General features: G+C 43.9%; 1 protein-coding gene across 4 annotated transcripts in view; it reads left to right on the top strand.

Annotated features, from left to right (window-relative positions):
* JAZF1 (JAZF zinc finger 1) overlaps positions 1-23,588 on the top strand; it is a 336,091-nt gene that overhangs the window by 152,806 nt on the left and 159,697 nt on the right. Inside the window, exon 1 of one of the 4 annotated variants that reach the window (XM_067746592.1) lies at positions 18,001-18,121. The exons of the other annotated variants lie outside the window; for them this stretch is intronic. Within the exon in view, the coding sequence (XP_067602693.1) occupies positions 18,106-18,121 (16 nt within the window). The 5' untranslated portion in view covers positions 18,001-18,105. Of the gene's footprint in view, positions 1-18,000; positions 18,122-23,588 lie in introns of those variants that run through there. 4 annotated transcript variants of the gene reach the window in all.

The raw sequence follows: 23,588 nt of genomic DNA, 5'->3' as shown, positions 1-23,588 counted from the left end.
ACTGCTGTAGCTTGTGTGGTTTCATAAAGCCCTGTAATTGGAATAGCCAGGTTGAAATTTTCCGAGTCTCCCCATTTGGCAGTGAAACGGCTGCAGAGACATCTTAGTTGTGCGCGACATTTAAAACCGTTTATCTCTTACTCCTGTCCACATTGATGTGTTTGTATTCCATGCCTGCCTTCCACAAGCCTATAACATTTCGACTGCACTACAGTCAGGGCCGAGGCTGCATTCTATATCTGTATATTTAAACTGAACTCTCCTTTTCAATTCTTTAAAAACATTCTCTACCCTATGCCAACTGCTTCAAGGGCCCTCTTGCTGCTTCTGGTTTGCTCAGATCTAAATCTAGAGATGCAAAACCTTCAGGGTCCTTGTTCGTGTTCTCTGAATCTCATCAGCTCACACGCTTTTATACCCTGATATTATGTAGTCAACCTGTATTATTCGCTCTTGCTGTTTTTTAAGTCTTGAAAGTCAGGGTGCTTTAAACTAAGTAGAACCTGAGATTGGGGCTTTGGCCAGGAAGGCTGTGTTTGACTGCAGGTGCCCGACTTTCAGGGAATATGTCTGAGTATTACTTGGCCTGAACCTTCCACCTTATTCCTGTGATTTGCTTTCCACTTAGAAATGAACTGCAGTCATTACCCAGGTGAATGTATAATTCTTCATCTTGCCAGCAAACTTGGTTCTGATTACTTCAAACGAAAATAACAAAAGTTAATATTGACTTCTTTTCTTTTAAAGCTTTTTAATAATTAGCTTGTAAAACATAAGAAAAGATCTGAACACAAGTTGAAAAAAATGTTTATATCTCAGTTGCCTCAAATTTTTTAAATGGTTCTCATTTTAGAGAGTAACTTATTCCCATGGCATTTCGTAGATTTTCCCACTGTAGCCTTTCATTCTTTACTTAGGTCTTGCAATGTTCTACAGCCACTTTTCTCTACCGTGCATCTGTTTGGGATAATGAAAGTTAGCAGTTGCCTTTGTGGTAACCATATGTTCCGGTATGTTCTGTTGCATGTATTTGATAGCTGATTATTGAAGAGGGGATTTTTAAAGGACTTGCTTTTCATCTGTTAGCGATTCCTCCCCCCAAAAGAAGTGTGATACATAAGATACTCACTCTTGATTACATTGCCTCATCCTCACTCTTTTGCCTTCATTCTTAAGCTAGTTCATGAGCTTCTGCCAAAGTTTTCTGAATAAAATGTTGCCACGTTATTTAATGGTCCAGCATAAAAGAAAGAATTGTCGGTTTTATAGGAAGTAACTTTGACTTGGCAGGACGTTGCAAGGGTGAGTCCTATGTTGGGAACCATTTTCCTCCTGGGGAAAATCCTCTACAAAGAATTCAGCACAGTCCCGTGAATCACCCCAGTCCCTAGAAGTGAAAAAAAGCTCGAGGAAGATATTTCAAGAACATGGATATTAACAATAGATATCTGCATAATTTTACTTCAAGTTAGATATATTGTTTAAAATCTTTTGCAAAATAATTTTTTCTCTTAGTATGAAGAAATAAAGAAATCTGAGCAATTCGTATGGGTTTCTATGTACCATGAAAACTGTCCAAAAGGGAAAATACTTTTTAATTAAAATTTTCATTATAATTTTAAGAAGTAAAGTTTTTACTGTGTATCATCAGTCTGCTCCCAACTAGAATGAAAAGTCCACAAGGGCAGGGGTTTTTGTCCATATTTTTAATTCACTTCTGTGTCACTGTCACACTGAACAATGGCTGGTATTTAATAGACACTTAGTACATGTTTGCTGAACGAATGATTTGTTGATTGTCTAATATTCCCAACACTCAATAGAGTTGTTATGACAAAGGAGACATTCCAAATGAGGTGCCCAATCCTACCATTATTTGTGACAGTTATATACACTAATATTAATGTACTAATACCAAATGCTATGTGCCCTTAAGATTACAGCCATAGGGCTTCCCTGGTGGCGCAGTGGTTGAGAGTCCGCCTGCCGATGCAGGGGACGCGGGTTCGTGCCCCGGTCTGGGAGGATCCCGCATGCCGCGGAGCGGCTGGGCCTGTGAGCCATGGCCGCTGAGCCTGCGTGTCCGGAGCCTGTGCTCCACAACGGGAGAGGCCACGACAGTGAGAGGCCCGCGTACCGCAAAAAAAAAAAAAAAAAGATTACAGCCATAGTGTGGTTTTTGCCATTTTGGAAAGTAGCAATAACGGTTAACTTGTACATCTACAAATAATACTCAAATGAACTCTTTGGTCCTCATATTTTTCAAAATCCTTCCACTTACACTCTGATAGCTCTAAAGAACAGTTATTTTAGCCTGCCCTAACCTTTTTTAGAGATGGCAACAAGCAGTAAGATACCCACAGGTAAAGAAAAGGAGGATGGCGACTACTTGGGTAATTTAGATTTGGCTGAATAATACTACTTTGCAGAGTAACATCTGAGTTTAGGTGGTTCTTTCTTATTGAACTTGGGCCTCTTTTGATGAAGGTCATTTCCAACGATGAAATAAATATTCACATAAACTAATTAACAAATACAGAGAGTAAACAAAATTCCATTGTACCCTCTTTGTGATCACCTAGGTTTCAATATAGAAACAGGCTCCCTCAACAACTCAGCGATTAACTTGGAAGCTTTGTTGTACTTGTTCAGTAAAGGCCTGGAGCCTCCCTTCTTCCCACCCCGTACTGCAGGGAAAGAAAGCAGGCTTCGGGGCTGAATCCCAGCCTTCCACCAAGTACTTGGTGTTACCTTGGATGAGTCATTTACACCACCGCCCCTTCCTTTGTGTCCTTAGCTGTAAAATGGGAAATGTCGTATCTGTTGTGCAGAGCAGTTATGAGTATGATCTGAGATCGGGTAAGCACGGAGCCTGTTGAGCACGGGCTTTAGGCGTGCGGGCTCAGTAGTTGTGACTCGCACGTTCTAGAGCGCAGGCTCAGGAGTTGTGGTGCATGGGCTTAGCTTCTTCGTGGCATGGGGGTTCTTCCTGGACCAGGGCTCGAACCCATGTCCTCTGCATTGGCAAGTGGATTCTTAACCACTGTGCCACCAGGGAAGTCCCCTTCTGCTTCTTGTATTAACTTAGGTCTGTATTGCACTGGACAGACTGAAGTTCTGAGACAAGTCTTCTCCCCACTCTCACCACCCCTGTGGCCATTTCTCTGCTCTTCAGAAGCCCTGGCATGACGTCTTGGGCAATGTTTCCTAGACTTCTGCCTTTCATGGGCAAGTAAAATTTTACCAAAAAACTTCATCAATGCACTGATACTTTTTATTTTGCCAATTGAAGATTTACCCCAAAAAAAAAATAAATAACATCTACTGTCAACATCATTTCACAAGAGATGGGATGTTTTTATAACCTGAAGAGAGTATAAGCTGCAAGTAAGAACTGTCCTCCTCATTGTTTCATCTCTCATCAGAGATCAGAAACAGTCCAGGGACCAGCATTTCGGAGCCACTTTTTCCTGACGCCTGACACCAAGAAAGATGATTTCCTTCTTCACTGTGGAAGCAACTCCACCCTCCAAGTGAGCCCCCGGGGCAGCAGCCCCTGAGACCGGCACGGGGATGAGTCAGGAGGCCTGTCCATTCAGGCTGTTTCTCCAGGGACAGGAGACAGGCCATCACCCCCTGACAAGCCTGCTCAGCTGTTTCCATTTAGGGGCCTGAGTCTGTGGTGAGCCTGGGGCTTGGAGACTTTCCCCAGCCCTAAATGCCCATAAATCAGAGTCTGTTTTTAAACACGGGTAGTGGAAAAAGACACACTGGTGAATAGGGCGAAAGGTGTGAAGCCCACTTGGGGCAGCAAATCACATCAGTTTTGACCTGATCGATCAGTGGAAAACTGAGGTAGGAGGTATATGTGACTTCTCCGACTTCAGCCACTCTGTGGACATCTCTTTCTAACCACTCAGCATTGAGGAGCCCCTTGTTCCATTTCCCATGCTATTCATTTGAAAAATACTTGATTTGGTTCTGTTCAGTTGAGAGAACCTTTAGTAAGCGACTACTAGGTATAGAGGACTGTGTCAGGGGTAGGGCGCTGGGTCTGTAAATGCTGGTTGGTCTCCATGGTAATTATTCTTTTTATAAATATACAAATTATAAAAGCCATTTACATTTGTACACTTGGAAAAAATAGCATTTGCATTGGTGCTTTATATCGTTACACTAATGACATGGGTGCTGTTGACAGGACTCCCCTACACCGAGGATTTCTCATCACCTGTACGTTCTAGGGGGATGCATTATTCAACATACATCTTGTGCATATGTTAGAGGCTTGCCAGTCTTTAGGAGGAACCTGGGGCTTGAGGGGAGAAGGTGCTGATATGGGTTCTAGATCAGGCTCTTATTGGGCCACAAGTGCCCAGGACTGCTGCTTTGGTGCATGAAACGTTAAAAGTTCTGTGTCGGGCTTCCCTGGTGGCGCAGTGGTTGAGAGTCCGCCTGCCGATGGAGGGGACACGGGTTCGTGCCCCGGTCCGGGAAGATCCCACATGCCGCGGAGCGGCTGGGCCCGTGAGCCATGGCCACTGAGCCTGCGCGTCCGGAGCCTGTGCTCCTCAACGGGAGAGGCCGCAACAGTGAGAGGCCCACATACCGCAAAAAAAAAAAAAGAATGGGAACAAAATGTCTTCAGAGAAAACTATCACTCGTAAGTGGAGTTTCTTCAGCAGTGACGTGATGAAGAATAGCCCTGGGAAGTCGCCATGCTGAGTGGACACTGTTGGTGGGAGGCTGGGTCAGGACGGCAGGGCTATAGGAAGGTGTGAGGGGACGACCCTGTCATTGTCCCGAGGTTGTCACATGCAGAGAAGTACTGGGCTGTAGCTATAGTCACTTTCTCTGTGGTGTAGGCTTTCTCTTCCTGCAGAGGCTTGGCCATCTTATAAGGAGGAACCCCAACCTGTGATTCAGTGGGACATGGCTCTTTAGGAAGTAGTTGGACTATGGAATCTCTGCCAGGGGCTACAGAGTGCTTCGGGTGCCCCGATATGGTGTTGCTCCTGTAGATGATAAATTCCTTAAGGACAAAGATTCTGTTTTATCTACCATATAATCCGTCAAGTTGCAGACTCAGGACCTTGAATGTCAGGTGAGAGAAAGTGAGCCCTTTAATCTCTCTTGGAAGTCTGGTAAAGATTTCATCACCACTTCCTAACAGGCCTCTCTGGAGCCCCCAGAGCACTCTCTCCACGGCACCAGCAGTACTTTTCCAGCGACGCAGGATTCATCATGTGCTGCCCTGTGCGGTATCAGTTGGCTACTTATTGTTTATCACCAGCTAGTGTTCTCTTGTGCCTCAGTATCCTCAACTGTAAGATGAGAATAAAAATGATAGGATTGCTTTGAGGTCTAGATGAGTATGTGTGTGTGCGTGTGCATACGCATGCGTGCACACACACATATACACACACATGTATTCGTGTATATGCACATATACCTACATATAGCTTCCCCTCCAGCCTCAATCTCACCAAAATCCTCCCTTTTCCACTCTGACCTGGCCTTTCTGAAGGCCTCTTTCCCATGGTGTCACCATGTTTTTCTCTCCTCTAGAACTTCTAATGAGCTGTCCTCCCTTCCTAGACACTTCTTTTGCTTCCTCGCCTGGCTATCTGCTATTCTTCCTTCAACATAAATATCATCTCTTCTGAGAAAACTTTCCTGATTCTCCAAGCCTAGGTTAATCTAGTGCCCCTTCCAGTGCTCATTCCTTAGCCCAGCATCTGTCCAGAGCGTTTGTCACATTGGATTGTAATTGTCTGTCTGCTTGTCAGCCCCTCTCCCACGAAACTGTCAGTTCCATGAGAGCAGGAACACTGTCATTCTGGTCCCCTTCACCTGCAGCGTCTAGCCCGGCTCATGAACAGACACTTGAAAATACTTTTATAAGTGAACGAGTGGGTGGGTGAAGACAGGCTGCTCAGCAAAGTCTCTCCTCAGGAATTAAGTTTGGTTCATGAGTGGATCCAAGCTCCATGATCACATGTGGTGTAGTGTCTGCCTAACCTGTTTTATTCCTGCTAATGTTGTATACATGATACCTTGCACTGGGTATTATTTAGACACCAGGAATCTGGAATTTCAGAATTTACTTCTACGAGATAGCACCTTGATTTTCACGCAAAGCTCTGGTTTTTCTCATGAAGAGAAACACAATTTCAAAATTGCTTTGAATTGCTTTTAGGCTCTTCTATGATATTTTGAGAAACAGCTTTTGCAGGAGTTCAGTTTTGTCCATAATAGTGAAGGCATAGCAATAGGAATGACCTCGTGAATCAATTGCTGTGTATGTTGGGAAGGGGAGAGGAAGTGAGTAGAGTCATTAGCAATTCAAAATTATCTGTAGACTTCTAGTGCTTTACAGTCTGACTCATGTCTTTCTCATGAAACTCCCTCAAGACCATTCTAGGCCGTGGCAGTCTTGTCTAGGTTTGACCTTACATTGTGGCTTGTGCTACCCCTTCCTGTCATCGTTACTGTATACCATTAGTTATCCTTCCAGTGTGTTGTCATGTATCCTTAGCTAAAGTACAGGCTCCCGGAGAACACAGACTTCATCGCCCATGTTTTTCAATATCTCTTAGTGTCATGGGAAGCTTTATGTACTAAATGAGTACTCAGTCATTTTTTAATGAAAAGTGAAATATTAAACAAAATGTATAGGTTATAATAAGTGAAAAGATAAGACTGACTTCAAATTTTTTAAAAAATATGCAAAGAGGACTAAAAGGAAATACAGCAAAAGCACAAGCTGAACTATGTTTCAGTAGTTGATGGTGGGCAGTCAGAATGGCCATCATCAAAAATTCTACAAACAGCAAATGCTGGAGAGGGTGTGGAGAAAAGGGAACCCTCTTGTACTGTTGGTGGGAATGTAAATTGATACAGCCACTATGGAGAACAGTAGGGAGGTTCCTTAAAAAACTGAAAATGGAACTACCATACGACCCAGCAATCCCACTACTGGGTATATACCCTGAGAAAACCATAATTCAAAAAGAGTCATGTACCACAATGTTCACTGCAGCTCTGTTTACAATAGCCAGGACATGGAAGCCACCTAAGTGTCCATTGACAGATGAATGGATAAAGAAGATGTGGCACATATATACAATGGAATATTGCTCAGCCATAAAAAGAAACGAAATTGAGTTATTTGTATTGAGGTGGATGGACCTAGAGTCTGTCATACAGAGTGAAGTAAGTCAGGAAGAGAAAAACAAATACCGTATGCTAACACATATATATGGAATCTAAAAAAAACTGGTCTGAAGAACCTAGGGGCAGGACAAGAATAAAGACGCAGACGTACAGAATGGACTTGGGGACAGGGGAGGGGGAAGAGTAAGCTGGGACGAAGTGAGAGAGTGGCATGGACATATATACACTACCAAATGTAAAATAGATGTTAGTGGGAAGCAGCCACATAGCACAGGGAGATCAGCTCGGTGCTTTGTGACCGCCTGGAGGGGTGGGATAGGGAGGGTGGGAGGGAGACGCAAGAGGGAGGGGATATGGGGATAATATGTATACATATAGCTGATTCACTTTGTTATAGAGCAGAAACTAACACACCATTGTAAAGCAGTTATACTCCAATAAAGATGTTAAAAAGAAATAGTTGATGGTGGGTAACTTTAATTTTTTAGATTTTTCTACATTTTCTACAATCATTTTTTATTATGAACAAAACCCCACAAATGTTGTTATTTTTTTAAGGAAGATTTTTCTGCCCTATTTAGTGTTAGAAACTGTGGCCACCCCTTGTTGGCAGGTAGAAGCAGATGTTAGGGTTAAACCATCTTATTGTAGCACAGTTTACCCATTTGTTAGGATGAGTAGGATAAGGTTGTGCCGACTGCATTCTTTTGATGGAAATTTGAAAATATTTTGTCTGGAAAAGCAGTTAAGGGCAGTGCTGCCATGGTGTGTATTTGGAGCTATGCCTAAAAACTGAGAAGTTACGTAATGCTGAGAAATTAGGATAATAACCCAATTTTCTTAACAAATCCCTTAAAAATGTCTTCGTGGCAGTATTGCACAGTCCTCCCTGATTCATCCAAAGCGTATCCTTAGGTCTTTGAGACTGGATTTCATCGAAAGTAACTGCTAGCTGGTGTGGCTCTGATAGCAGTCATGCTTTATTGAGTCTGTCTTGTGTCACATGCCACTTCCATTATCTTATTTCCCCTTCACAGCAACCAGAGGAGACAGGGATTGCTATTTATTCATATTTTATTGATGAGGAACCTGCAACTGAGAGAGGTTAATCCGTTTGCCAGAAGTGGCCCAGCCCAGTAAGGGGCCAAGCCAATGCTTATGGAGTGTCTGCCATGCATGCAGCCCTCTGCTAGGAGCCTTGTGATGTGTGGCCCATGCCACCAAGAAGCCAAACGACCTCTAGAGAGGGAGGATATAAAGAGATGAAAAAACTAAGTGATAAAGATTCAGGGACACTTTGGGAGCACAGAAGAAGAAGTGGTCAAGATGCCTCAGCTTGGTGCTCAGTGACCTCTGTTTTCCACCCTGCACCTGCCACTCATGTCCTTGTCCATCTTATGCCCACCATACTCACACACTTCCCGTGTCAACAGGTCACAGTGGCCTTTCCTGCCCATCGCTGTCCAGCTGTTAACAATGATCATTAGCATTTGTGTGTCCTTAATATGCACTGAGTCATCACTTTTACACATGATTTCATTGATCCTTCACAACTATGATATGAAAGGGATTATCCCTGCTTTCCAGATGAAGAAAATGAGGGCTTGAGAGCTCGGATAACGTGCTCAGATGTACAGTTGGGAAGTGACGGGCCTGGGAATTCAGTCCTGTTCTGTCTGATTCCCGGGCCCGTGACCTTAAGCACTGCTGTCAGTGCATTTATGCCCATGTTTGTGTGCCGTCAGCGCTTGTCCTGAAAGGCAAAGGCTGCCTCCAGGGAAGCCCCTCCTGTGTCCCCCCGCAGGAGAGCTCCCATGGCCCTTGGAAGCCTTTCTCCGCTTCTCCCATGCTTTATGGTGCCAGGGCCCCTGAGCTCTCTGGGGTGCACCAGTGCCCCCAAGTGCTTTGCAGGAGACACTCCATCCACCCTGGGGTTCTGCAAGATGGAGGATTTCTGGCCTCCATCCTTCACCAGGTAGCTCCTGGGTGTGCTTGGGAAGAAAAATTTAATTTTGAAATTCCAGAGAACCAGGTTCTTTTTCTGCTTCCTCCCTTCCTCTGTCAGACTTAATAGAGGGAGGTATGGTTGGTATTTGAATGCCAGTTTCATTTCACTTTTAAATAATCAGTACATTTCAGTAAGTCTCCTACCTGGAGTCTCAGGTGCCAGGTAAGAAGAAATGCTCACCCAGCAGTTGCCAGTGCTTGAAAACGGAGACATTTATCAGAGGTATTATCACCGATACAATTGGAGTACAAATGCCAATATCACAGTTAAGCTGCCGGCCAGTATACATGTTCCTTGATACGGCACCCGCTTCCGTCCTCACTTCTGTTTCCACAGTGAGTCTGTGGTTGAGAAAACAGTTGGAGTTCTTTAAATGCTGCAGAATGACAGATCGTGGTAATATTAGCATGCAGGTCCGTTTTGCTTTGGGGCCACCTATGTGTCATGATACTTGTAGCCACAAGATGTCAGTGTGGTATCAGTCCTGGGTGTCAGAATGAAAACCGCGGCCCTCGGTTTGTAAGTCAGAGGAGGAAGACATGGTCCAGGGGGTTGGCTCGCCTCACCTGTTTCCTCGCTCGGGCTGTGGTGTCAGTCCACAGGCTGCCTTTACAATTAGTTTTCCCTGTGCAGTTTTCCATTGGTTCACACCTCATCAGGAGGCTTTTCTTAGTTCTCTCTCCAAATGTAGATACTTTCTTACCTCCTACTTATGCACAAATAACCTCAGAAATCCCACCATTTTGGTGTTACCTCAGCACTTTAAAACATCTGCAAGAGGATATAAGTAACAGCACAGTTTTCCCTCATTCTAACAAGGGTTTTTAAGTAGTTGAGGGATGGGGGAAAAATAGTATCTCTAGTCATAGTACTGTTAGGGTTTTCTTTCCTTTCTTAGTCTCTTTTTATTTTTTGGTCAAAGCTTAACCTCCAGAGAAAAAAGTAGGAGCTTGTATTAACTGCGCAAAGCAAGCAAAAGAGGGGAAAATAGGGCTCAGGAAAGAACACAGATGTGTGGAGGCCCTGGTGTGCTCCTACAGCCTTCATAGGGAGGGAGGTGTGTTATGGCCATTTTCCTGATGAAGAAAGATGATATGTCCTTCCCAGGGTTAGTTAATTAGTAAACGAGTGCCAGAGCCTAGATTTGGACCTGGGTCTGTTTGTCTCCAGAGCCTGTGCCTGTGCCTGGTAACATTACTTAAAAATTTTTTTTTTTTTTTATTGAGGTATAGTTGATTTACCATATTATACGTTTCAGTTATACAACATAGTAATTCTTTTTTTTTTTTTTTTTGTGGTACACGAGCCTCTCACTGTTGTGGTCTCTCCCGTTGCGGAGCACAGGCTCCGGACGCGCAGGCTCAGCGGCCATGGCTCACGGGCCCCAGCCGCTCCGCGGCATGTGGGATCCTCCCGGACTGGGGCACGAACCCGTGTCCCCTGCATCGGCAGGTGGACCCTCAACCACTGCGCCACCAGGGAAGCCCAGTAATTCATTATTTTTAAACGTTATACTCCATTCATAGTTATGATTGGTACTGTTACTCTTGTTTGACTGTCTGCATCATAAAAGAAATGAGGAGTAACCTGAATAATCCATGCACATACGAGTCAGCAAATATCTGTTGAGTCCTGGCTACATGGAAGATACCGTGTTGTGAAGAATACCAAGACCTATTAAATATATTCTCTGCCCTCAAGAAGCAAAACAAAGTTAAGGAGAGGGACGGAAAAAGACATGGACACACAGATCAGTGGAAAACAATCAGAGAGCAGTGGCATTTCCTTGGAATGATGGAGAGCAAAGCAGAGGGCAGGGCTCTGGTCCAGCACTAGTTCTATCCCTCCTATGGGCTCTTTATTATGTCAGCCTAAAATAAATCTACTAAATGAAAAGATGTTACTAAGGTGGCCTCTACCTTGACTTTCTGTGGCTCTAAGATGATGGAATATGAGAAGGGGTGGCTAATCCACGCCACCAGAGGTTGCCACCGATGCATGCCTTTGTAACCCAGACACGGTAAGATTACACTTAATCCTCTCTTTCGGTGGTCTGGTCCAAGGAGGACAGGTTAAAGCAAGCCAGGAGGCATGGCCTGGTATGGCAGGGCTGTTTCCAGTTTCCCAGCCCATGGCTTAGATGTGGAGGAGAACAGATTCGAAGCTTCTGGAAAGATTTCGTAGCAGAAATAGCAGAATGCTTCTGGCTTACAACTTTAGAAGTACTATGTCAGTGTAAAGAACTTGGCCAGGACGAATGGAGGAGCCACAAGGATGACTGGACATTTGAAAAATAAGACCTGAGATGAGAGGTTAGAGAAACGGGTTATGTAACCTGGAGCTCCTCGGAGGTGATGTTGGCAGACTTCTTCTAGAACAGGGCTCTCAGTATCTCAGTACAGAGAGCAGTGACTGACCCTGTTTGTCCATATCGGATGAGGACTGACTCCAGCTGAGCCAAGAAAATTTTAGATTTGATCCATGAAAAAGTCTTCCCAATGCGGCAGCTGTGAAACACAGAATATATCATGTTGAGAAGTTGATAGAATTTTCTTTTTTTCTCGTCTTAAAAAAAAACAACAACGGAATACAGTAGAACTGTTTAATAATTATGGTGCTGGAGGACAGGCTTAACTTCATATTATAGAATATGTTGTATCCGGCTCCTGCTGTAAGTGTTTGGTTTGAGTGGGACGTGATTGGCCCAGAGAATATCAGGTTTCATATAACAGTGAATGATACTTTTTACAATAATGGGTCTGGAGAGGATGACCATATCATTTTTCTTTGAATCTGTAACAGTTTGGAGAGTGAAATGGGGTGCTATTAATAATATCCTTGTGTGTACAGTTCTGTGTTTAAAGAAGTCAGAAACAGCGCCGGTCCTTCTTGAATGTAGGTTATCTGGCTGAAGAGGCAGCACAGAAACCTCCACCAGGTTGAATAATGGTGTGTGCTCGTGAAGGGACCAGCCTCCCTGCCCCTTTTCTTCCTGTTTCCTTCCTGATATCATATGTATAGTAATATATATTCGCTTATTTCCTTGTTGACCCTTTTCCTTTCTAGAATGTAAAGTCCACAACAGAAGGGATTTTTCTCTTTTTTGTTCACTGCTGTATTTCTATTGCCTGGAGTAGTACCTGGCACATAGTAGGTGTTCAGTCGATATCTGTGGAGTGAAAGAATGAATGAGGTAAAAGTAAACAGAGAAACCCTGGGCTGCGTTTAGGACTTTTATGGGCCCTTTGGGGATGGGTTTGGATTTGACTCCACCGAGAGGTGGCGGGAACGAGATAGTAGCACAGATAAAGACAAGGAGGAACCAACTAGTACACGCTGTTGGTGTAGAAATCAAACCAGTGAGCTCTCAGTTTTACTTCTTCAACTCCCAAATGACGTTCCCTTGCCCCCCCCCACCCCCATCCTTACTCACGTGGCCTGGGCAAGACCCCAGGAGGAGGTGTCGGCAGAAGGCTGGCCACCACACACATTGCTCTTGGTACTGGCGTTCAAACAGCTGAGTGAAAATAGCCCTCCTCAGGAACGTGTGGGCAGCCGTGAACGCCCCACTATTGCAGGGATTAACTTGCAGTTTATGGGTCGTCTAGGCCTCTTAGCCCCTCTTTTCCTGCACTCCCATTCCAGCGGGTTCACCAGCTGTTTTTAACTCCTTTGGAGGTTGGATGACGTAAGAAATCAGTATGTTAATCTCTGCGACTTCAGGAATCATCGCTGAGTTAGAGAGGCCCCGGGAGCAAGGGGAATGGGTGTTACCTCTGCCCAAATGCTGTCCAGTCTGAAGCAAAGAAGGGACGTAGGCAGTACCCATGTGGCTTGCTGGGGAGGCACAGGTGGCCCTCTGTCTGTCCCCGTGCCTTGAAATTCCACCTTTCAGTTCCCTCCTGTGGGCTCAGAGGCTCTTTTTTTTTTTTTTTTTTTTTTGGTCATCGTTAAAATGCCTCTGCTCTTCGGAAGAGGCACATCCTAAGGCCACTTGCAGCTAACACGTGAAGGGCTCTAGCTGGGTTTAAGGCTCCATGGGAATGGAAGTGTGATGAAACGTGGAAGGCCTCTGGTGGATGAGAAGGGAGAGGAGACCGGGAGCCTGGGGAGGAGGTGGGACCAAGTTCATGTCCTTCACAGTTTTCCTCGAGGGACAGTCCTGAGGTGGGGGAGAGTGTCCCCTCCATGGTAACAGAGCTAACAGTCCCAGGAGGCTCAGACAAAAAGGATCCATGGCAACTCGTGGATGAGGGTGTGTTTCAGGCCTGCTTTCAGCATGGCATCCTTATGGAAACAAACACCAGTCTTTTGGGGGATCTGGGGGTGGAGATGTGTGTGTGTGTGTGTGTGTGTGTATGGTTTTCATAGTTGCAAATTTTGGAATATTTCACAAATATTTCAAGCGTACAGAAAATAATGCAACAGACACCCACCAGTGTATCTACCACTTTGCTTTAACGGACGTCTCAGAGTATCAGTGTCCTAATTTTTTTAAACAACATCTTATTTTAGAATAGTTTGAGATTTACAGGAAAATTACAGACAGTACAGTTATATATTCCCACACCCAGTCTTCTCTCTTACGAACACCTCACATTAGCATAGTATACTTGTCACAATTATGAACCAAACTGGTAAGTAACTAAAGTTCATACTTTATTCAGATTTCCTTAGTGTTTACCTAATGTCCTTTTTTCTGTTCCAGAATCCCATCTAAGATACCACATTACATTTGGCCATTATGTCATTTCCTAGAGCCATTATGTCACTCTGGCTGTATGTAAAAGTAGGGCTGTATAATTATTGTGTGGGTGAGTCCTCCCTCTTCATGCCCCTCTCTTCCTAATAACAGAGGTCTTTTTCAGAAGCCACCATTTCCTGTTTACTTCTGCTCCAGAAACTCCTCACAGATGAACTGTTTTACAACCCCAAAGTATTCAGTTTTCTGACACCCAGATTTATCAGTGCTGGCTAGAATCCAGAGGACTGATAACTAGCTACGGAGAGAATAGCCCTGCTCAGGTCACTGTCGCGATTCCATTTGTGCCGCTCTTCAGTGGCTCCTGTGATTAGAGGGCAGTGGGAAGGGTTGACAAGAATTCCTCCTTCCTGTTTCTGGGAACCAGTAACCAGTACACTCGCGGGAAAACCTGGTGCACTGGGCATTTTCCTTATTCCTTACCTTTGTCTCTTCAGAAAGAAATCTCTTAACTGAGAGCAGTCAAAGAAAGAGTGCATTTTTTTCCTAAGAAATTCTAGTACAGCGTCTATTTGGGTGGCTATTAGAAGCTTGGATTTTAAACCACTGTATTTTTACAGCTGTCGAATCTAGTGCTTGAGTTGATTTCACAAGCAGCCACGGGTTTGTTTTCTGTCCGAAGTCTGCCACTGGTGCTCTGGGAAAACTTGATCTTGGGCCTATTTCTAGGAAAGTGTTCTGTAATTTTTACTTACACGTTGATGCCGTCTGTTGTTCTTGCTGGCCACACCTTAATCCTGCATGGGCATGATTCAGATACTTAAGCTGTGAAAATTAAAGGCTCCTGATGGAGTTGGGAGTCCAGAGGGGTGGTGTCCTTGGCCCTGGTCTGTGGCCAGCAGTCCCTTCCTGTGACGTTCCCCACAGTATTACAGCCCTTGGCCACACAGTCAGAGATGCCTGCAGCTGTCACGTGTTCCTATGTGCCGCCTAATCTAAGATTACTAGGCAGCTTCAGTCGTTTTCAGTGCAGTGGTTCTGGAAGCATTTGCATCACCTGGGAACTTGTTAGAATTGCATCTTCTCAGGGGTGGCGCCCAACAGGCTTGAGCTGTAACAGGCCCTCCACCTGATTCGAATGCACATCCAGTTCGGAAAGCACTGTCAGTGTGTAACCCATGCTGACGCCCCTCCTATCTCTACCCCCACTTCTCCAGTCATTGAACAGCATTTTTTATTCATTCAATTAATATTCAGTGAGCAGGCACTGTGCTGGGTGCCAGGGCGGGGCTGGGTGCCAGGGGTGGGGGGATCAAGGGTGAGCCAGCCACAGTGCGTGTCCTCGGGGCACTGGAATCAGCAGCCCTGGGTGCATATCAGAATCACCTGAAGAGCTTTTCAAAATCCAGGTGACTTCACTTAGTGGATCTTTCATCCCAGATCAATTAAATTGGAATCGCCCAGGTGTAAACTAGTTTATAAAGCCCCCCCCCCCCCCCCCCCCCCCGTGAGGAACAGTGGCCTGATGGGAGAGAAGCCGGTCGGGCAGCTCCAGAGCAGTGTGGTGTGAAGTTGGGGGTGAGTGGAGGGTGCCGTGGGAGCAAACGGGAGGGTTACTCTACCCAGGCTGCGGCGGGGATAGTGAAGGAGGGGACGTATCTGCAAAGTTTTTCTCAAAGTTTTATTTAAAAGAAGGTAACGACATGGTTTAAATATGGATCCACGTGTGATTTCAGGACAAGTAGTAGAGGAGGATCTCAGGAGAGTTGCTTTCTCCTGCAGTGCGTGTAATTCATGCTCCCTGTGTGCGGCTTAACTCTCAATGGCAGCGGCAGAGGGCAGTCAGGGCCACACCCAGAGTGGACAGCCTGCCCTTTCATCTGTATGCCTTCAGTGGAAACGCCTGTGCAGGCTTTGTCTTCTGGGCTGCTTGGACACCTAGAGCTCCCAGCCCGCTCCTAGCTGTTGCTAGAGGGGCAGCTCAGGAGCGTAACCCACACCCTTCACGGGTCTTCAGCGGCCATCCCATCAATAACAAAATTGCTTCCCAAGGATTTTGATCGATCTTTCCATGCTTTCAGAGAATTTTTTAAGAAGTAAAGATGTTTATATAATAGATAATTCCTTTTTCATGAGTCTCTCCATGATTCAGAAGGTCAGGTGGGGAGATTTAATATGAAATATTAGCTGTCTTTGCCAGTTGCTGTCCCCTGTTACCATGCTGTAAGCCCGAAATAGGAGCAACCTGTTTTCAATGACAGATCAAAATTTAGTGTGAGGTGGACAGTCCAGAATGAAGACTTTCTGACACAGTGAATGAAATACATACCAGTGCATTTCTGGTTGTGATTTAGCTGAGCAAGTAGTTCAGTTATAATTATATTATTCTTACTCCTGGAGATCATTACTCTGAATGAAAAATGCTTCCGTGTCCAGACTATTAAGATGTGGATGGTGAACATTATTTAAAACAAAAAAAAATTTTTTCTTTCTGGACTGTTAAGCAGCTTTTTGAGCACGTGGAGGCTAGAAGATGGTTGTTAGCATTTAAAATTAAATGAAAACTTGGAACTATTTTTTAGTGTAAAAAATAAACTCGACTGTAAATTATTGTATGCTGCTTTCTGGTCCCTTAAGCCCCTTATAGTGTAATGGGGGGGACACGTCTAGCAAATATACAGTCTACGTAAATCTGAGGATATGACTATTATAAAAGGGAATTGAAGAGCAGGGCTGTGGGGAACAGGCCAGTGAGGTTTGTGTATCATTTATATGAGGGACATATCAGTGCTCTTGGGGATCGGAATACCTTTTAATAGTAAGTGTAGGTTTGATCTGATCTCTGGATCACTGTGTTGTTTTCCATTGGCAAATATTTCTCTGGGTCCTGATTACCGAGGTGTTAGAAGAACTTAAAACGTCCTCTCACCCTCGTGTTTAAAAGGCCAAGTGTTTATAAGGGACAAAGATGGTGTAAACATCTGGCAAACCGAATAGTGTTCTCATTAGGACACCTCCCTCCCTGCCTTTCATGTAAGAAAACCGAGGTTGATGTTTGTTGTGTTGAGAAACCCTTGAGTGAATCAGCATTTTCAAGAGACTCAGTATGAAATGAATGCTGTCTCCACCTTATCACCTCCACCTTTTCATGCAATACAGGGATGAAATAATTCTGTTGAGCAATACATTTGAGGACCCAAAAGTTTAAACCGAGACTTCACTAGGAGTCATTGGAGTAAATCTGAAATGTAAACTTTCAAGAGACTGTAATTGAATAGATTTAACCTATGTTTATGGAACGGAGAAATCTCTAGGTGATTGTCTTTTTTTCTCTTCTCTAAGGACCTTTCTTAAAGTCTGCAGGTCTCTTGTCTGTTGACTTGATTGATGAATATTTTTGCCCACTGAAATTGGCCATTAATTATTTCCTTGAGTTGCAGCAATAATTATATCTTTCAAGTAAAATGTAATTAGCATAATAAGCAGACAACACCCTGCCAGGTGATGCAGGATCGTTGGGGAGCTAGTTAGTCACCGCCAGAGGTAGCCGGGTTACCACGCAGTGGTAAGCAGCAGTTGTCTGGAGCTGACTCCCAGCACTTACATTTAGAAGAAATAGACTAGGTCACCCCAGAGTGGGAATTTTGATGAAGTAGCTCTATAGCCACCATTGTTAGAAAATACTGCCTCCTGGCATATACTTGTGATGTCATTTTGATAATGAAGAATCCTCTTACCTTTCACTCATTTACTGATCCTCTCAGTGATCACAGTTACGTGGCAGCCTCCGCGCTAAGTGCGGGGTACAAAGAGAAACCGGGCGCTGGCTTTGGAGAAGCTGAGTCTGCTGGGAAATAAACATTTTAAAGCATAATTCATCCTTTTAATAGAGGTGTGTACTAGGGTGAGTTCTACGAAGTAGGTTCCTGGAGTGCTTTGGAGGGGAGGTACCCTTTGTAGTGGACTTTGGAGCATGAATCTGAGCGTGGCTATGGGAAGTGGGGAGGAGGTGTTCCAAGTTGGGGAAACAGCCTGTGTTACAAAGGCTTATCAGCAGAATACCTCTCCCTTTCTCTTCACCCTCTGATTTCCTACCGGTGCGTCCCATTGACTAAACCTGGCCAGAGAGTCTGGGTAAACTAGCTCGAGGCACAGGGCAGGGCAGGGAAGGGCAGGCAGTGGACCTGAAGAGGCAGATGGGATCATCACAACAAAAGCTATGGCATGTGAGCGAGGTATGTGCAGAGGATGAGATGAAGTTAGGAGTTGCATGAAGAGAACTAAGGAAGATGAGTTTGGAGCCAAATTGTAAAGGATCTTCTGTATTTTACCTAAGTCTTTTATCATATAAACAGTAGTCGTGTGTGGGGTGGGCTTATTAATGCATGATATTATTGATTTGTAATTTAGCAAGATTCACATTTTTAAAAAATCACCACTCTGGGTCATAAAATCAATTAAATGGGCTAGCCCAACATTTAAAAAAATGAAATAATATGTGCATTGCATACAGTGAAGTTGAGTAATGTTCTGTGAACCCTCTGTGTGGGAAGTGTACTGGTTACAATTTAAAATATGTATCATACCGTGGAAATGTTGGGAACACACTGAGCTAGGTCCTAGAGTGTGAAGGTGGATTGAAGGGGGAAGAGAACGACAGGCAGCCTGGCTGTGTCTAGTCAGCAAAGAACATATCTATTTAAAAAGTATATGTTATCTCTGCATTCCTTTTTAAAGCCATGCCTTTTTTAATATCTTCATGGTATTGAATCCATGTCTAGAGTATTAAGCCTCATCTCCAGTAAGCTGAGAAAATCCATCAGCCTCTCTGCCTTCCATTTTCTGAAACTCAGCTGATAGTAATGTTTACCAAATCCCCAAAGTCTCCTGAACCCCTCTGAGGAATCCGATGTCTTGTGCTTACTTTGATAATGCCTGTTTTACTCAGGCATTATGGGGAGTTTTGCATTTGGTTTGAATGTGTGATAAAATCACTTCAGTGTGTTTTGGTTTATAAATCGAAAGGCTTTCCTTTTAGCTATAAAGCAAGTTAATTGATCACACTGTTTTTAGTTAGTCAGAATGGCTTAATAAACTCAGCTGAAAACTAGCCAGAAAGTTTTCTGTCTCCACTGGCAAGACACATGACTCTTTGGAAGAGGAATTGGAGAGCTTTCTGATGAAGGTCCTTACTCTTGCAGGAGAAAAGTAACACCAGTGCATATGCATGTGCTCTCTAAGCTTCAGGGATGAAGGAAGATGAAGTCTAAGCCCTCTGTACCCGTAACTCAGGTCACTATTTCAGTGTATAGTTTAATCTTTCCCTTCCCCACACAGTGTTTGTTCAGGAGATTAACAAGTAGCTAATGTGGCTGCACTGGGCTGCTCCTGATGGAGGGATAATAACTCCAAGGCCACTTTAGGTTGGCAGCCGGAGGTGGGGCCTTAGAGTTTATACTGGAATCGCTCAGTTCAAAGGTGATTCTCATCTCAGGCTTGTGGGGTGGTGTGCACTATCGTTATGGTCATTTCATAGGTAAGGAAACTAACTTGCTTAAAGCTATAAGTCGGAACTAGTTAGTACGAGCACTAGAACCCATATCTTCTGGATCCAGATCTGCTGTTCTTTTAGATCACTCAGCCAGAGGAGAAATTGACTAGGAGATGCAGATAAATAACCGTTTAAGCCTGTGTCCCAGGTTCTGGTTTTCATCAGAATTTGTCCATGTTTTTTGTCCCAGTGCTTCCAAAGCATTCCAGTGCTTTATCCACGAAGCAGTGTTTTAGTGAGAAAAAAATCAAGAACAGGCCAGTTGGCCATTTAGTTTGAGAGCAGTGCTATTGAATAGTGTGGTAGAACTAGGTGGTGGTCAGGGTCAAATAGCTGCACTTGGAAGTCATACCTGGATCTGAGGTCTTATCTCTGAGCTGTGTGATCTGGACCTTTTCTGAGCCTTACATTTTCCTTTGAGGAAGGGATGGGGGAGGTACCTCCCCTGCAGGGTTTTCATGAGGATTACACATAGAAAGCAGCTTATTCTGCGTGGACTCATAGTAGGCACTGAGTAATGGTAATTCTATTTTTGTTGTCAGTTGTCATTGCTACTTAAGAACAGTTGATTGTTCACAAATGTGGTCTGACAATGTAAACAGTAAATGCTTTCAGACCTGACTACCTACAGTAATAATAACAGGTATGATTTATTAAGTATTTCATGTATCAGCCACTACGCTCTGTATGGCTTGTCTCTTTTAATCCTCATAATAACCTCATAATGTGTAGGAACTGTGAATCACTGTCTTTTATATCAGAAAACTGAGACTTAGGCTGAGAAACTTACTCAAGTCACAGAGTTAAGTAGCAGACTGTGCCCATGAATATTATATTGCCTGTCTAAAGAAATTAAAGCCTTGGAGAGAAAAAAAAAAACCAAACCCAGAAAGTCTAGAGTTGCTTCCCAGAAGTTCTCCCATAGAAGCCAAGAATGCCAGGAGCCATCTGCCAGGTGCCAGGGCCTTCCCAGACGCCCAAATTCACACCATCAGCAAGAGTGATCTGAGGACAGCCCAGCATGTGACCCTCCTCATTAGCAAGTAGAATGAGTGCACAACCCACACAGAACGGGGAGGAATAAATCCCCGAAAACTGCATAACCTTTGTGGCCCGTGAGCCTGCACACCCTGTTCCTGCGTGCCATCTGGGCACGGTGATGCCATGAGGCATCCCAGAGCCCGCCAGGCAGAGCTTTGCGTATCAGCCCTCCACCCCAGCGAACTGTAACTGATTTGTGCCCTTGTGTTTGATGGCTCTTAGGCAGAACAGTCAGGTCACTCCACTTCCAGATGTTCAGCTATTTCTTTTTTTCTTTTTAAAGCAATGATTCTGCCTTCCTGGGAGGCAAGAAGTAATGAGGGTGATTCCTTTTGCCAAATCCTTAACTGGCTTCCAAAATGCAAAATGAATATGCTTGGTTATGAGCTGATTTCTAAGTGAGGTGAATAATAACAGCAAGGAAAACCACACTGGTTGGGGCCAATCTGAATGACAGAAAATTCTGAGCCATGGAAGACTTCGAGGGATGCAGTCTTACCATTTTAGGGACATACTGTGAAGAAAATCGGTGACCAAAAGGAAAAGGTTGGCGGGGGCGGGGTGGGGGCATGTCCCAGTAAGAGGTCTTTGTCAGAGCACCCTTACTGAGTGGATGAAAATTGCGCACGATTCAAGGGTCGCTGGTATTTGGTTGTTTGTGATTTGCTTTTAAAGATACATGAAGACACTAATGGTCTACATAGTCATTAAGCTTAGCACTTTCTCTATAGAAAGCAAAAAGCTGGGGTGGGGGGATGGGGGTGGTGAAGACCTGAGCCTCAAGTGAAGTCTGAATTCAGAGGTTTTACTAGATGTTGGATTTATTTATAAAGCTTTTAAATGACTTTCAATAAATCATTTCCGGTTTTACAATTGTCTTTTTAGCTTGGGGAAAAATGCAAACTGGTTTAATGACTTTCCGAACCAGATCTTCATCCCTCTTCTGGTTGCATGTTAGAATCTTTGGAGATGGGTCTTAGGCCTCAGAATTTTTTTACAGCTACCCAGGTGATACTAGTGAGCAGTTCTGGTTGAGAAGCACTGGTCTCTAGGTATTTGGCGGCATAGAAATGACTGAAACCAAATGAGACAGACTTGCTTATAGGACCCATTGGCCTCACGTCTTCGAACTCAGAACACGGCTTTCTTCTCTGCTTGGAAAGGCCTGTTCCAAGTGGCTTACCTCTGTGTCTATTCCTGCCATTTCTTTAAGTCTTTCCAAGTACTTAAATCACAAAACATATGCAAGCAAGGAGTGATATCTACACTTTGGCAGAAAATCAGATATTTTTTACACCAGATCATTTTTATTACAGATCACTGTAGGTCAGATCCTCCAGAGTCTGGACTACTTGAGAACTGGGACCTTTGAAGGATGGGGGAGGGGCCTTCAGTGCCTAGCACACAGTACTTGACATATATTTGGCCTCCTGTATGTTAATTATTTTAATCTTGATTTTGTGTTGTCCTGATTGGGGCTTACTTCCATATCCACTTTTTCTTCTCTAGAATCCAAGCTTGCCCTAAATTTATATTTTGGTCAAGGGATAGCAAAGGAAATTTCTTTAGGTGAAGATTGGAGAGATGTCACACTGCATGGAGGTTTCAGGTGAATGAAATCCATGGTGTCAGAGCTGCCCTTTAAAGAAAAAAAAAATTTGGCAGGTGGGGGTGGAATGGGTTACAGGGAAAAAAAGAGGAACAAATGGGAACAGATCTGCATTAATAAATATTCAGACTGAGTCCCACTCTTATGTCAGTGTTGTAGGTGGTGTTATTACATGTAGTACTGGGTGATGGAAGTTGTGCACACTCTCATTTTTCACTTTAATTGCTTGCCTGAAAAGATCCTGACAGCTTCAAAGGTTACTGCTGGTTGCATTGTTCATAACTCAGAAGTAATATGCATGTGCAATTTGCTTCATTATTGCCTGTTAATAACCAATTCTAGAGAAAGTCCTAAAGCCACCAAAGGAGCCATGATCTGACACGATGGTTTCCTCCTCCTCTTTCTCCCATTCTTTAATTATCCCAGGTTAAGAGTGATCCACAGATGGTGTGGTGATGTGCGTGTGATTTTACTCTTATTTTCTTTCCATGAGCTGGCATATTAAATTGTTAAAGAGAATTTTTTTAAGAATCTGAAAAAACAAAGCAAGACATCAGATTAGAACTTTGAGTCCAACAAAATAAACCAGCATTCCAGTTGTTTCATGTGTCTGTTAAAATCTGGTTTGGTTTCATGCAACTGAAAAACCCTACATAACACATGCCTTAAGTGGAAGAGTTTATTTCTTTCACTTTCAAGAAGTCTGGAGGTGTTCAGGTTCAGAGTGGTGTGGGTCTTCATGGGATCAGGGATTCAGGCTTCTATCATGTTGCTCAGCCATGTATGACTTCTGTAGATTATATCATATCCAAAGTAGATGCAGGAGGGAAAAATAACCACAAGCAAAGGCACATGACTTTAAAGAGGCTTCCCAGAAGCCTTACATCCTATTGGCCAGGCCTTCTTCACAGGGCTACACCTGGCTCAAGGAATGCTGGGAAATGTAGTCTTTATACCAGACAGCCATATTCCTAAGCATTATGGGGGAAGAAGGGGAAAATGACTACCCAATGGTAGCCAGCAATCTCACTACATTATGTGAATGATGAGTTCTTAGATCATCTATGCATCATTATGCCACTGACTATAAAATGGAGATAATCCACAACAGTACAGAGTTTGATTTCAAAACATTCTACGGGCTAAAGAACCGACTAGTAGCCACACCTAACACATTGCTTATTTAATCCTCATTTCAGCGCTCACTCAAAAGTACTATCTTTATCAGAATTTTACAGATGAAAAAAAAACTAAGACGTAAAGAAGTCATACAGCTAGTATGGAACAGAGGCAGTTTGACTGGTGTGGAGTTGCATTTAATCCTTAGCATCACCAAGAAGTGGGAGCAGGGATTCCAATGGGAGGGTGATTACAGCAGTGAGCCTTAGAGTCTTGGGTACCAAATCAGTTAAAACACTAAACTCGGGGTCCGTTTTGACTCAGTTCTCTTTTTGTCCCAATCTTTTATATTCACTCCCTTGTGAAATTTGCCTATTACTTG

This window comes from Pseudorca crassidens, chromosome 8 (assembly GCF_039906515.1).
Source record: "Pseudorca crassidens isolate mPseCra1 chromosome 8, mPseCra1.hap1, whole genome shotgun sequence".
Classification (NCBI taxonomy): domain Eukaryota; kingdom Metazoa; phylum Chordata; class Mammalia; order Artiodactyla; family Delphinidae; genus Pseudorca; species Pseudorca crassidens.
The sequence above is the reverse complement of the archived record's forward strand: the minus strand, read 5'-3'. Positions and strand labels throughout refer to the sequence as shown.